At 55.1% G+C, this 14311-nt stretch overlaps 1 protein-coding gene across 1 annotated transcript in view; it reads left to right on the top strand.

Moving 5' to 3' along the window:
- The window catches only part of TMCO4 (transmembrane and coiled-coil domains 4), a 55054-nt gene that overhangs the window by 15490 nt on the left and 25253 nt on the right, over positions 1–14311 (top strand). The window contains exons 6-10 of the mRNA XM_040327044.1: positions 6146–6243; positions 7890–8033; positions 10860–10979; positions 11076–11240; positions 11330–11466. Coding sequence (XP_040182978.1) covers positions 6146–6243; positions 7890–8033; positions 10860–10979; positions 11076–11240; positions 11330–11466 — 664 coding nt within the window. The remainder of the gene's footprint in view (positions 1–6145; positions 6244–7889; positions 8034–10859; positions 10980–11075; positions 11241–11329; positions 11467–14311) is intronic.

Here is a 14311-nt window from a genome sequence, read left to right on the forward strand (position 1 = left end):
ACCTCCATCAATGAGCCTTCCCTCCCCACCTCCATCAATGAGCCTTCCATTCCCACCTCCATCAATGAGCCTTCCCTCCCCACCTCCATCAACGAGCCTTCCCTCCCCTCCTCCATCAATGAGCCTTCCCTCCCCCACCTCCATCAATGAGCCTTCCTTCCCCATCTCCATCAATGAGCCTTCCCTCCCCACCTCCATCAATGAGCCTTCCCTCCCCCACCTCCATCAATGAGCCTTCCCTCCCCACCTCCATCAATGAGCCTTCCCTCCCCACCTCCATCAATGAGCCTTCCCCTCCCCACCTCCATCAATGAGCCTTCCCTCCCCACCTCCATCAATGAGCCTTTCCCTCCCCACCTCCATCAATGAGCCTTCCCTCCCCACCTCCATCAATGAGCCTTCCCTCCCCACCTCCATCAATGAACCTTCCCTCCCCACCTCCATCAATGAGCCTTCCCTCCCCACCTCCATCACTGAGCCTTCCCTCCCACCTCCATCAATGAGCCTTCCCTCCCCCACCTCCATCAATGAGCCTTCCCTCCCCCGCCTCCATCAATGAGCCTTGCCTCCCCCACCTCCATCAATGAGCCTTCCCTCCCCACCTCCATCACTGAGCCTTCCCTCCCACCTCCATCACTGAGCCTTCCCTCCCACCTCCATCAATGAGCCTTCCCTCCCCCACCTCCATCAATGAGCCTTCCCTCCCCCACCTCCATCAATGAGCCTTCCCTCCCCACCTCCATCAATGAGCCTTCCCTCCACCCCACCTCCATCAATGAGCCTTCCCTCCCCCACCTCCATCAATGAGCCTTCCCTCCCCCACCTCCATCAATGAGCCTTCCCTCCCCACCTCCATCAATGAGCGTTCCCTCCCCCACCTCCATCAATGAGCCTTCCCTCCCCACCTCCATCAATGAGCCTTCCCTCCCCACCTCCATCAATGAGCCTTCCCTCCCCCGCCTCCATCAATGAGCCTTCCCTCCCCACCTCCATCAATGAGCCTTCCCTCCCCACATCCATCAATGAGCCTTCCCTCCCCCCACCTCCATCAATGAGCCTTCCCTCCCCACCTCCATCAATGAGCCTTCCCTCCCCACCTCCATCAATGAGCCTTCCCCCCCTCCACCTCCATCAATGAGCCTTCCCTCCCCACCTCCATCAATGAGCCTTCCCTCCCCACCTCCATCAATGTGCCTTCCCTCCCCACCTCCATCAATGAGCCTTCCCTCCCCACATCCATCAATGAGCCTTCCCCTCCCCACCTCCATCAATGAGCCTCCCCCTCCCCACCTCCATCAATGAGCCTTCCATCCCCACCTCCATCAATGAGCCTTCCCTCCCCACCTCCATCAATGAGCCTTCTCTCCCCACCTCCATCAATGAGCCTTCCCTCCCCACCTCCATCAATGAGCCTTCCCTCCCCACCTCCACCAATGAGCCTTCCCCTCCCCACCTTCATCAATGAGCCTTCCCTCCCCCACCTCCATCAATGAGCCTTCCCTCCCCCACCTCCATCAATGAGCCTTCCCCCCCACCTCCATCAATGAGCCTTCCATCCCCACCTCCATCAATGAGCCTTCCCTCCCCACCTCCATCAATGAGCCTTCCATCCCCACCTCCATCAATGAGCCTTCCCTCCCCACCTCCATCAATGAGCCTTCTCTCCCCACCTCCATCAATGAGCCTTCCCTCCCCACCTCCATCAATGAGCCTTCCCTCCCCACCTCCACCAATGAGCCTTCCCCTCCCCACCTCCATCAATGAGCCTTCCCTCCCCACCTCCATCAATGAGCCTTCCCTCCCCCACCTCCATCAATGAGCCTTCCCTCCCCCACCTCCATCAATGAGCCTTCCCTCCCCCACCTCCATCAATGAGCCTTCCCCCCCCACCTCCATCAATGAGCCTTCCCTCCCCACCTCTATCAATGAGCCTTCTCTCCCCACCTCCATCAATGAGCCTCCCCCCCCCCCCACCTCCATCATGCAAAATCTAGTGCAGCTCTGCATGGCAGCCAATCAGCTTCTAGTATCAGCCTGTTCAATTAAGCTTTGGAAATAAAACCTGGAAGCTGATTGGCTGCCATGCACAGCTGTGTGAAGAATATGATCCAGGAAAGGAAATGCAGATTCTTAAAATGTATTATTAATAATAATTATTGTTGTTATTACACTTATTCATAATATGTATACATTCTTTGTGTAGCACCACCATCGTCCATGGTGTTGTACAGAGAAAGTCTCAGGCCTTTCCCATTATTAGGCAAATGTTATTGTAGTAGATGTTCCTTTAATATATATTGTTCTGTCTGTTTCTTCCTCTGCCAACCAGGAGCCGAGGTGCAGGTATGTAACTTGTATTTATTGCCCAAACCACCCACCAGCTTCGTTTATCTCTCGAAACAATAAGATTTCCTGCAGTAGTTTGTGTCTCTGCCCCTCCCACAATGGTGAGATTTCCTGCAGTATTTGTGTCTCTGCCCCTCCCACAATGGGGAGATTTCCTGCAGTAGTTTGTGTCTCTGCCCCTCCCACAATAGGGAGATTTCCCTGCAGTAGTTTGTGTCTCTGCCCCTCCCACAATGGTGAGATTTCCTGCAGTAGTTTGTGTCTCTGCCCCTCCCACAATGATGAGATTTCCTGCAGTAGTTTGTGTCTCTGCCCCTCCCACAATGGGGAGGTTTCCTGCAGTAGTTTGTGTCTCTGCCCCTCCCACAATGGTGAGATTTCCCTGCAGTAGTTTGTGTCTCTGCCCCTCCCACAATGGGGAGATTTCCTGCAGTAGTTTGTGTCTCTGCCCCTCCCACAATGGGGAGGTTTCCTGCAGTAGTTTGTGTCTCTGCCCCTCCCACAATGGGGAGGTTTCCTGCAGTAGTTTGTGTCTCTGCCCCTCCCACAATGGGGAGATTTTCTGCAGTAGTTTGTGTATCTGCCCCTCCCACAATGGGGAGATTTCCTGCAGTAGTTTGTGTCTCTGCCCCTCCCACAATAGAGGGATTTCCTGCAGTAATTTGTGTCTCTGCCCCTCCCACAATAGAGGGATTTCCTGCAGTAGTTTGTGTCTCTGCCCCTCCCACAATGGTGAGATTTCCCTGCAGTAGTTTGTGTCTCTGCCCCTCCCACAATGAGGAGATTTCCTGCAGTAGTTTGTGTCTCTGCCCCTCCCACAATGGGGAGATTTCCTGCAGTAGTTTGTGTCTCTGCCCCTCCCACAATGGGGAGATTTCCTGCAGTAGTTTGTGTCTCTGCCCCTCCCACAATGGTGAGATTTCCTGCAGTAGTTTGTGTCTCTGCCCCTCCCACAATAGAGAGATTTCCTGCAGTAGTTTGTGTCTCTGCCCCTCCCACAATAGAGGGATTTCCCGCAGCAGTTTGTGTCTCTGCCCCTCCCACAATAGAGGGATTTCCCGCAGTAGTTTGTGTCTCTGCCCCTCCCACAATGGGGAGATTTCCCTGCAGTAGTTTGTGTCTCTGCCCCTCCCACAATGGGGAGATTTCCTGCAGTAGTTTGTGTCTCTGCCCCTCCCACAATAAGATTTCCAGCAGTAGTTTGTGTCTCTGCCCCTCCCACAATGGGGAGATTTCCTGCAGTAGTTTCCGTCTCTGCCCCTCCCACAATGGGGAGATTTCCTGCAGTAGTTTTTGTCTCTGCCCCTCCCACAATAGAGGGATTTCCCGCAGCAGTTTGTGTCTCTGCCCCTCCCACAATAGAGGGATTTCCCGCAGCAGTTTGTGTCTCTGCCCCTCCCACAATAGAGGGATTTCCCGCAGTAGTTTGTGTCTCTGCCCCTCCCACAATGGGGAGATTTCCCTGCAGTAGTTTGTGTCTCTGCCCCTCCCACAATGGGGAGATTTCCTGCAGTAGTTTGTGTCTCTGCCCCTCCCACAATGATGAGATTTCCTGCAGTAGTTTGTGTCTCTGCCCCTCCCACAATGGGGAGATTTCCTGCAGTAGTTTCCGTCTCTGCCCCTCCCACAATGGGGAGATTTCCTGCAGTAGTTTGTGTCTCTGCCCCTCCCACAATGGGGGAGATTTCCCGCAGTAGTTTGTGTCTCTGCCCCTCCCACAATGGGGAGATTTCCCTGCAGTAGTTTGTGTCTCTGCCCCTCCCACAATGGGGAGATTTCCTGCAGTAGTTTGTGTCTCTGCCCCTCCCACAATGAGGGGATTCCCTGCAGTAGTTTGTGTCTCTGCCCCTCCCACAATGGGGAGATTTCCTGCAGTAGTTTGTGTCTCTGCCCCTCCCACAATGGTGAGATTTCCTGCAGTAGTTTGTGTCTCTGCCCCTCCCACAATGAGGAGATTTCCTGCAGTAGTTTGTGTCTCTGCCCCTCCCACAATATGGAGATTTCCTGCAGTAGTTTGTGTCTCTGCCCCTCCCACAATGAGGGGATTCCCTGCAGTAGTTTGTGTCTCTGCCCCTCCCACAATGAGGGGATTCCCTGCAGTAGTTTGTGTCTCTGCCCCTCCCACAATGGTGAGATTTCCTGCAGTAATTTGTGTCTCTGCCCCTCCCACAATAGAGAGATTTGATTGCCCAGTTCCTAACCTGGCGTTTTGGGGCGTGCCTCCACATCTTCCAAAATGTCCAATCCCTCTTTGTTCTCTGAGGATTGCCATGCCGTAATCTAATGTTGAAAAAAAATGCCTGGAGTTCCCCTTTAATGTTTGGTGCGCAGCAGGTCCCTGTAAGTTCCATATAACGAGTGGGGGAGGGGGGCGGGGGGCGTAGTTGATAAAACCTCCCACCGTACGGCTGTTTTCCTCCGTACAAAGAGCTGATGATTGGTGGGAAGACGCCCGCTGGGATCGGAGAACTTTTTCCGCTTCGGTGGCTCCGCGGCGCACCTTGTTGTGAAGGCGCCGCGCTGCTCTGTACATTCGTAATTATTGTTGTTTGTTTCCTCCGCGTTCTTCTCTTGTTGTTCTTTAATAAAAAAAACAATCCAATTAATCAGACGGGATTCACCCACGTCAAGCCTTTGCCCAACGCCAACCTCGCAAGTCAACATTTAACCCCATCATTGGATCGAGATGCCTCGTTCCTTCCAGCCTACAGTATATGGGCTGCTTTTGTGCCCCATCAATTGCTGCCACTGTGCCCCATCTATTGCTGCCACTGTGCCCCATCTATTGGCGCCACTGTGCCCCATCTATTGCTGCCACTGTGCCCCATCTATTGGCGCCACTGTGCCCCATCTATTGGCGCCACTGTGCCCCATCAATTGGCGCCACTGTGCCCATCAATTGGCGCTACTGTGCCCCATCAGTTGCTGCCACTGTGCCCCATCAATTGCTGCCACTGTGCCCCATCAATTGGCGCTACTGTGCCCCATCAATTGGCGCTACTGTGCCCCATCAATTGGCGCTACTGTGCCCCATCAATTGCTACCACTGTGCCCCATCAATTGGCGCTACTGTGCCCCATCAATTGCTACCACTGTGCCCCATCAGTTGCCGCCACTGTGCTCCATCAGTTGCTGCCACTGTGCCCCATCAGTTGCTGCCACTGTGCCCATTAATTGGCGCCACTGTGCCCATTAATTGGCGCTACTGTGCCCCATCAATTGCTGCCAGTGTGCCCATCAATTGCCGCTACTGTGCCCCATCAATTGGCGCAACTGTGCCCATCAATTGCTGCCACTGTGCCCCACCAATTGCTGCCAGTGTGCCCCATCAATTGCTGCCAGTGTGCCCATCAATTGCCGCTACTGTTCCCCATCAATTGCTGCCACTGTGCCCATCAATTGGCGCTACTGTGCCCCATCAATTGCTGCGACTGTGCCCATCAATTGGCGCTACTGTTCCCCATCAATTGCTGCCAGTGTGCCCATCAATTGCCGCTACTGTGCCCCATCAATTGCTACCAGTGTGCCCCCCCCCACCCAGCACTTATTTGTCTCGGGTCACGGCGCTGTCCTCCACGCTCCCTCTGAGTCCTCAATGCTTTCTCCCGTCCTCTTCCTGTCCTCTGCTATGATTGGACGCCTGATAGGCGAGCGGCGTCCGGTGTCCTCCATCTTCCCCCCGCCCCCGATGTAACTCGTCTCCAATGGTCTGATGCTGCATTCTCCTCCAGCATGGGTGACAGGTGTACTTACTTTTGCTTGTTCCTGGGTGTCATCAAGGTCCTCCTCCTCCTTGCAGGTCGGTTCAGGCGTCTCGCAGAAAGAAGGAGAGCCGGAGGAAGATGAAGAGGTATTTTCTGATTGGCCTAGCAACCGTGGGAGGCGGCACAGTAATAGGTAAGAGATCGGTAATGGCGGAAGGAGGAGCATTTTGTTATCCTGGGGGAACCAATGAGATTCCACCTTTGGTGTGTCCCATGCAGTATTAACCGCTTCAGATCCGCGCTATAGACGAATCACGGACCTACTTTGCCGGGAGGCAGGTCAATAGGCACCCTCCCGTGCTCGAGCGGCCGGCGCGCCCCCTGCAGGGGATCAGCGAGTCTATGAGGCTCAGCTGATCACAGATCGGAGTAAGGGGATCGATCCCGACCCTTGACCACGTGATCAGCTGTCAGCCAATGACAGAGGATCATGTGATGTAAACAGAGCCGGTAATCGGCTATTTTTTCTCCTCACGCTGTCAGAAGAAAAAGCCGATCGCCGGCGGCTGACAGAGGGACAGCAGTCCCGATCAGGCAGAGCTGCCGCCAGCTCATCTGTGCCCATGTGTGCCACCTACCAGTGCACAACAGCGCCACCTACCAGTGCCCACAGTGCCACCTATCAGTGCCCACAGTGCCACCTACCAGTGCCACCTATCAATGTCACCAATCAGTGCCCATCAGTACCACCTATCAGTGCCACCTACCAGTGCCCATCAGCATCACCTATCAGTGCCACCTACAGTATCAATGTCACCAGTGTCGATCAGTGCCACCTACCAGTGCCCACAGTGCCACCTATCAGTGCCCACAGTGCCACCTACCAGTGCCACCTATCAATGTCACCAATCAGTGCCCATCAGTACCACCTATCAGTGCCACCTACCAGTGCCCATCAGCATCACCTATCAGTGCCACCTACAGTATCAATGTCACCAGTGTCGATCAGTGCCACCTACCAGTGCCCACCAGCACTACCTATCAGTGCCCACAGTGCCACCTATCAATGTCACCAATCAGTGCCTCATCAACAGTGCTTCCCATCATTGTCGCCAATCAGTGCCCATCAGTGTCACCTAGCAGTGACCATCAGTACCATCTATCAGTAACACCTATCAGTGCCCTTCAGTGCCACCCATCAGGGCCTACAGTGCCACCTACCAGTGTCCACATGCGCCACTTATCAGTGCCCACAGTGCCACCTATCAATGCCACCAATCAGTGCCTCATCAACAGTGCTGCCCATCAGTGTCACCTACCAGTGCCCATCAGTGCCATCTATCAGTGGTACCTATCAGTAACACCTATCAGTGCCCTTCGGTGCCATCTTATCAGTGGCCATAAGTGCAGCCTTATCTGTCCCCATCAGTGCCGCCTTATCTGTGCCTGTCAGTGCCCATCTGTGTCGCCTCATCAGCGCATATCAATGAAGGAGAAAAATTACCACCTATCAATGTCACCAATCAGTGCCTTATCAACCGTGCTGCCCATCATTGTCACCTATCAGTGCCCATCAGTGCCATCTATCAGTGGTACCTATCAGTAACACCTATCAGTGCCCATCAGAGTCACCCATCAGGGCCCATCAGTGCTAAAAATGTCATTTGGGTACAGAGTAGCACGACCGCGTAATTGTCATTCAAAGTGCGTCAGCGCTGAAAGCTGAAAATTGGTCTGTCCAGTAAGCAAGTGGTTAAAGGATAAAGGGGACTTCTGATTGGCTGCAGTGGGGATATCGGGACCCCTATGTGATGTCATTTGGTTCCTTGTGTTATTCAGGTCTTACTGGAGGTCTGGCCGCTCCGCTGGTCGCTGCGGGAGCCGCCACCATCATCGGGAGTGCGGGAGCCGCTGTCCTGGGGTCCACGGCCGGCATCGCCATCATGGCGTCTTTGTTTGGAGCAGCCGGAGCGGGTCTCACAGGTAAGTACTTCCCCCTTAGGTTTGTCCCTTTTATATCATCTGCTTGTGTCCCGCTCCTGACCGGCTCTTGTTACCCGTTTTCCATGCCTCTTCACTTTGCTGGCCTCCATGGGGGCGTCTGCAGGTAGGGGCAAGGGGGGGCAAGCGCCCCCCCCCCCAGAATCAGGGATCAGCAAGGTGTCCGCCATAGGCTGCCGTTTCCCCTTTAAAAATAAATACTTGCAAGTCGCGGCCAAGCCCCTCCCCGTCATGACATTGTCAAAAGGGGGTGGAGCATGGGTGACACAGAATCATCGTATTGTAGAACCATTTCAGGGTATTACAACAGATGGGGGTCATATAAAGCAGGGCTCGACAAAATCCGGGCGCCCGGTCGCAATTGCGACAAGAAATTGTGACCTGGCTCCCAGGTGAGGATAGAAATAGGGTGCTGTGATGGGGGCTGAGGACAGTAATGGTGTGCTGGGGGGGGGGGCTTAGGGCAGTAATGGGGCGCTGAAGGGGAGCTGAGAATAGTAATGGGGTGCTGTGATGGGGCTGAGGACAGTAATGGGGTGCTGTGAGGGGGGAGCTGAGGACAGTAATGGGGTGCTGTGAGGGGGGAGCTGAGGACAGTAATGGGGGGCTGTGATGGGGGCTGAGGACAGTAATGGGGGGCTGTGATGGGGGCTGAGGACAGTAATGGGGCGCTGTGATGGGGGCTGAGGACAGTAATGGGGTGCTGTGATGGGGGCTGAGGACAGTAATGGGGTGCTGTGATGGGGGCTGAGGACAGTAATGGGGTGCTGTGATAGGGGCTGAGGACAGTAATGCGGTGCTGTTTTGGGGGCTGAGGACAGTAATGGGGTGCTGTGATGGGAGCTGAGGACAGTAATGGGGCACTGTGAGGGGGAGCTGAGGACAGTAATGAGGTGCTGTGATGGGGGCTGAGGACAGTAATGGGGTGCTGTGAGGGGGGAGCTGAGGACAGTAATGGGGCGCTGTGATGGGGGAGCTGAGGACAGTAATGAGGTGCTGTGATGGGGGCTGAGGACAGTAATGGGGTGCTGTGATGGGGGCTGAGGACAGTAACGGGGTGCTGTGATGGGGCTGAGGACAGTAATGGGGTGCTGTTTTGGGGGCTGAGGACAGTAATGGGGTGCTGTGATGGGAGCTGAGGACAGTAATGGGGTGCTGTGATGGGGGCTGAGGACAGTAATGGGGTGCTGTGAAGGGAAGCTGAGGACAGTAATGGGGCGCTGTGAGGGGGGCTGAGAACAGTAATGGGGTGCTGAGAGGGTGAAGCTGACAGTAATGGGGTGCTGTGATGGGGGCTGAGGACAGTAATGGGGTGCTGTGAGGGGGGCTGAGGACAGTAATGGGGTGCTGTGATGGGGGAGCTGAGGACAGTAATGGGGTGCTGTGAGGGGGGCTGAGGACAGTAATGGGGTGCTGTGATGGGGGCTGAGGACAGTAATGGGGAGCTGTGATGGGGGCTGAGGACAGTAACGGGGTGCTGTGATGGGGGGACTGAGGACAGTAATGGGGTGCTGTGATGGGGCTGAGGACAGTAATGGGGTGCTGTGATGGGGCTGAGGACAGTAATGGGGTGCTGTGATGGGGGAGCTGAGGAAAGTGATGGGGCGCTGTGAGGGGGGCTGAGGACAGTAATGGGGTGCTGTGATGGGGGCTGAGAATAGTAATGGGGTGCTGTGAGGGGGGCTGAGAACATTAACGGGGTGCTGTGATGGGGGCTGAGGACAGTAATGGGGTGCTGTGATGGGGGCTGAGGACAGTAATGGGGAGCTGTGATGGGGGCTGAGGACAGTAATGGGGTGCTGTGATGGGGCTGAGGACAGTAATGGGGCGCTGTGATGGGGGCTGAGGACAGTAATGGGGTGCTGTGATGGGGGGACTGAGGACAGTAATGGGGTGCTGTGATGGGGGAGCTGAGGAAAGTGATGGGGCGCTGTGAGGGGGGCTGAGGACAGTAATGGGGGGCTGTGATGGGGGCTGAGGACAGTAATGGGGAGCTGTGATGGGGGCTGAGGACAGTAATGGGGTGCTGTGATGGGGCTGAGGACAGTAATGGGGCGCTGTGATGGGGGCTGAGGACAGTAACGGGGTGCTGTGATGGGGGGACTGAGGACAGTAATGGGGTGCTGTGATGGGGCTGAGGACAGTAATGGGGTGCTGTGATGGGGCTGAGGACAGTAATGGGGTGCTGTGATGGGGGAGCTGAGGAAAGTGATGGGGCGCTGTGAGGGGGGCTGAGGACAGTAATGGGGGGCTGTGATGGGGGCTGAGGACAGTAATGGGGTGCTGTGATGGGGGCTGAGGACAGTAACGGGGTGCTGTGATGGGGGCTGAGGACAGTAATGGGGCGCTGTGATGGGGGCTGAGGACAGTAATGGGGTGCTGTGATGGGGGGACTGAGGACAGTAATGGGGCGCTGTGATGGGGGCTGAGGACAGTAATGGGGTGCTGTGATGGGGGGCTGAGAATAGTAATGGGGGGCTGTTGGGGGGGGGCTGAGCACAGTAATAGCACAGAAATTGAGTCACTGAGGACAATAATGGGGGGCTGTTATGGGGGCTGAGGACAGTAATGGGGCACTGAGGACAATAATGGGGGGGGAGCCTCGCCGATGTACTGCCCTGCTCAGTGCCCTACTGGGGGGGGGGGGCTGTTTTACTGTACCGGGTGACACCAACCCTAGTGATGCCACTGCTCACACAGGCTTTCAATGAAGGCTACAAGTGGTCATTTTACCCCCCATTACACAGGCGCGGCCCATTATTGTCACCTTCGGGAGTCGCGCCCTGAGAAATGTTTTATTGCCTCCAGGCTACAAGATGAAGAAGCGAGTCGGCGCCATAGAAGAGTTTGAGTTTTTACCTCTCACCGGAGGACGCCAGCTCCACATCTCCATCGCCATCACTGGCTGGCTGTCCACCGGAAAATATGGTAAGCGACGCGTTTTGGGAGATATTTTGAGAATGATCGTCATGTGACCTCTATAGGGGGGGGGGGCTCTCTTGTAATTGATGGTTTGTTGTCCAGGCAGCTTCGCCGCCCCGTGGCAGAGCCTCCTGCACTCCACCGAGCAGTACTGTCTGGCCTGGGAGTCCAAATACCTCATGGAACTGGGAAACGCGCTGGACGCCATATGGAATGGTCTGGTGAACATTTTCGCCCAGGAGGCCCTGAAGTACACCATCTTGTCAGGTGAGTCTTTGATGGACCATGGGTGGTCCTGAAGTCCCCGTCCTACCCTGTCAGCCTGCTGTGTAATCCACCTGTCCTTTCCTCTCCAGGAATCGTGGCGGCACTGACGTGGCCGGCCTCCCTCCTCACCGTGGCCAGTGTGATTGACAACCCCTGGGGGGTGTGTCTGAGCCGATCGGCAGAGGTTGGCAAACACCTGGCACACATACTGCTCAGACGCCAGCAGGTAACGCCAACCAGAAGGTTTATTCTCCAATCACAGCATCTCCTGTCCCCACCCCCCTTTCTTTTCTCTCCTCTTCCCTTTTCTTCCCCTCTCACTTATCCATTCTTCCCTTCTTCTCCCATTTTTCCTTCCCCCCTCTTCTCCTCTTCCCTCATCTCCCCTCCCCCTTCTCTCTCATTCCTTTCCCATCTACCCACATTTTCCCTCCTCTACTTTCAACTCCTCTCCTTACCTCTTCCTTTTGTTCCCTCTCCCCTCCCATCATCCCTCTCCCCTCTGCTCTTCTTCCCGCCTCTCCTCTCTGCTCTTCTTCCCGCCTCTCCTCTCTGCTCTTCTTCCCACCTCTCCTCTCTGCTCTTCTTCCCACCTCTCCCCTCCCATCATCCCTCTCCCCTCTGCTCTTCTTCCCACCTCTCCCCTCTGCTCTTCTTCCCGCCTCTCCTCTCTGCTCTTCTTCCCGCCTCTCCTCTCTGCTCTTCTTCCCACCTCTCCTCTCTGCTCTTCTTCCCACCTCTCCCCTCCCATCATCCCTCTCCCCTCTGCTCTTCTTCCCACCTCTCCCCTCTGCTCTTCTTCCCACCTCTCCCCTCCCATCATCCCTCTCCCCTCTGCTCTTCTTCCCACCTCTCCCCTCTGCTCTTCTTCCCACCTCTCCCCTCTGCTCTTCTTCCCACCTCTCCTCTCTGCTCTTCTTCCCACCTCTCCCCTCTGCTCTTCTTCCCACCTCTCCCCTCCCATCATCCCTCTCCCCTCTGCTCTTCTTCCCACCTCTCCCCTCTGCTCTTCTTCCCACCTCTCCCCTCTGCTCTTCTTCCCACCTCTCCTCTCTGCTCTTCTTCCCACCTCTCCCCTCTGCTCTTCTTCCCACCTCTCCTCTCTGCTCTTCTCCCCACCTCTCCCCTCTGCTCTTCTTCCCACCTCTACCCTCTGCTCTTCTTCCCACCTCTCCCCTCCCATCATCCCTCTCCCCTCTGCTCTTCTTCCCACCTCTCCCCTCTGCTCTTCTTCCCACCTCTCCCCTCTGCTCTTCTTCCCACCTCTCCCCTCTGCTCTTCTTCCCACCTCTCCTCTCTGCTCTTCTCCCCGCCTCTCCCCTCTGCTCTTCTTCCCGCCTCTCCCCTCCCATCATCCCTCTCCCCTCTGCTCTTCTTCCCACCTCTCCCCTCTGCTCTTCTTCCCACCTCTCCCCTCTGCTCTTCTTCCCACCTCTCCTCTCTGCTCTTCTTCCCACCTCTCCCCTCTGCTCTTCTTCCCACCTCTCCCCTCCCATCATCCCTCTCCCCTCTGCTCTTCTTCCCACCTCTCCCCTCTGCTCTTCTTCCCACCTCTCCCCTCTGCTCTTCTTCCCACCTCTCCTCTCTGCTCTTCTTCCCACCTCTCCCCTCTGCTCTTCCTCCCACCTCTCCCCTCCCATCATCCCTCTCCCCTCTGCTCTTCTTCCCACCTCTCCCCTCTGCTCTTCTTCCCACCTCTCCTCTCTGCTCTTCTCCCCGCCTCTCCCCTCTGCTCTTCTTCCCACCTCTCCTCTCTGCTCTTCTTCCCACCTCTCCCCTCTGCTCTGTCCCCTTCTCTCACCTACCCCCCCCCCCAACACCACCACCACCTCTCATCTCCTCTCCTTTTTTCTTCCTGTCTCATCTCTCTCCACCCCCTTCTCTTTTTCCTCTTCTCTCATTGTTCCTTCTTCCCCAGCATCTCCTCTTCCCTCATCTCTTCTCTTTCTCTCATTCCTTTACCATCTACCTTCACCCCCCCCCACCTTGTCCATCCTTCTTTTCTTTTTCCCTCTTCCTCTCTTCTCCCCATCTCTCCCCCCTCCCCTCTCCTCTCTCCCCATCCCTTTCCTCTCCTCTCGCCTTTCTTCCGCCCCCCTCTCTTCTTTTTTTTTTCCTGACACTCCTTCCATCTTTTTTTCTCTTTCCCCTCTCATTTTCCCTCTCCCTTCTCTCTCCCCCTCATTTTCTCCCCTCTCCTTTTCTATTTCTCATCTTCTCCCCTTTCTTTTTCTCTTCCCTTTCCTTTTCTCTCCCCTCAACTTCTCTCCTCCTCCTTTTCTCCCCTTTCCTTTTCTCTCCCCCTCATCTTCTCCCTTTTCCCCTCTCTATTTCTCTTCTCTCTTTTTCTCACCCCCTCATCTTCTCCCCTTTCTCCCTTTCTCCACCCCCCCCTCATATTTTCTCCTTTCCTTTTCTCTCCCCCTCATTTTCTCCCCTCTCCTTTTCTATTTCTCCTCTCCTCTTCTCCCCTTCCCCCCCCCCCTCATTTTCTCTCTTTTTTTCTCCCCTTCATCTTCTCCCCTCTCCATTTCTATTTCTCATCTTCTCCCCTTTCCTTTTCTCTCCCCCTCCTCTTCTTTCTTTTCCTTTTCTCTCCCCCTCCTCTTCTTTCCTTTCCTTTTCTCTCCCTCTCCTCTTCTCCCCTCTCCTTTTCTCTCCCCCTCCTCTTCTTCTTTCCTTTGCTTTTCTCTCCCCCTCCTCTTCTCCCTGTCCCTCTCTCCTTTTTCTATCCCTCATCTTCCCATCTCTCCTTTTCTCTCCCATTCCTCTTTTTCTCCCCTCTCCTTTTCTTTCCTTTCTCCCCCACTTCTCCTCTCCCTTCCTATAAATCCCTTTCTGCTTTTTTTGTATTTTTTTTTTTTTATCCTTTCTTCACTCCTTTTTGCCTTTTTCATCTCACGATTTATCACTGTCTCCTCTCATTTTTCTTGATGTCTCTCTCTCTGCTTCTCTATCTACCCCTCCATGTGATTGGACTGGTGAGCGGTAAGTCACGGCGGTACGGCGCGGTGGACGGCGGTGACACCCGCACACAATTATTGAAGAATCCGTAAACCTCTTTTTTAGAA

The sequence above is a fragment of the Rana temporaria genome, chromosome 10, assembly GCF_905171775.1.
Source record: "Rana temporaria chromosome 10, aRanTem1.1, whole genome shotgun sequence".
Lineage (NCBI taxonomy): Eukaryota > Metazoa > Chordata > Amphibia > Anura > Ranidae > Rana > Rana temporaria.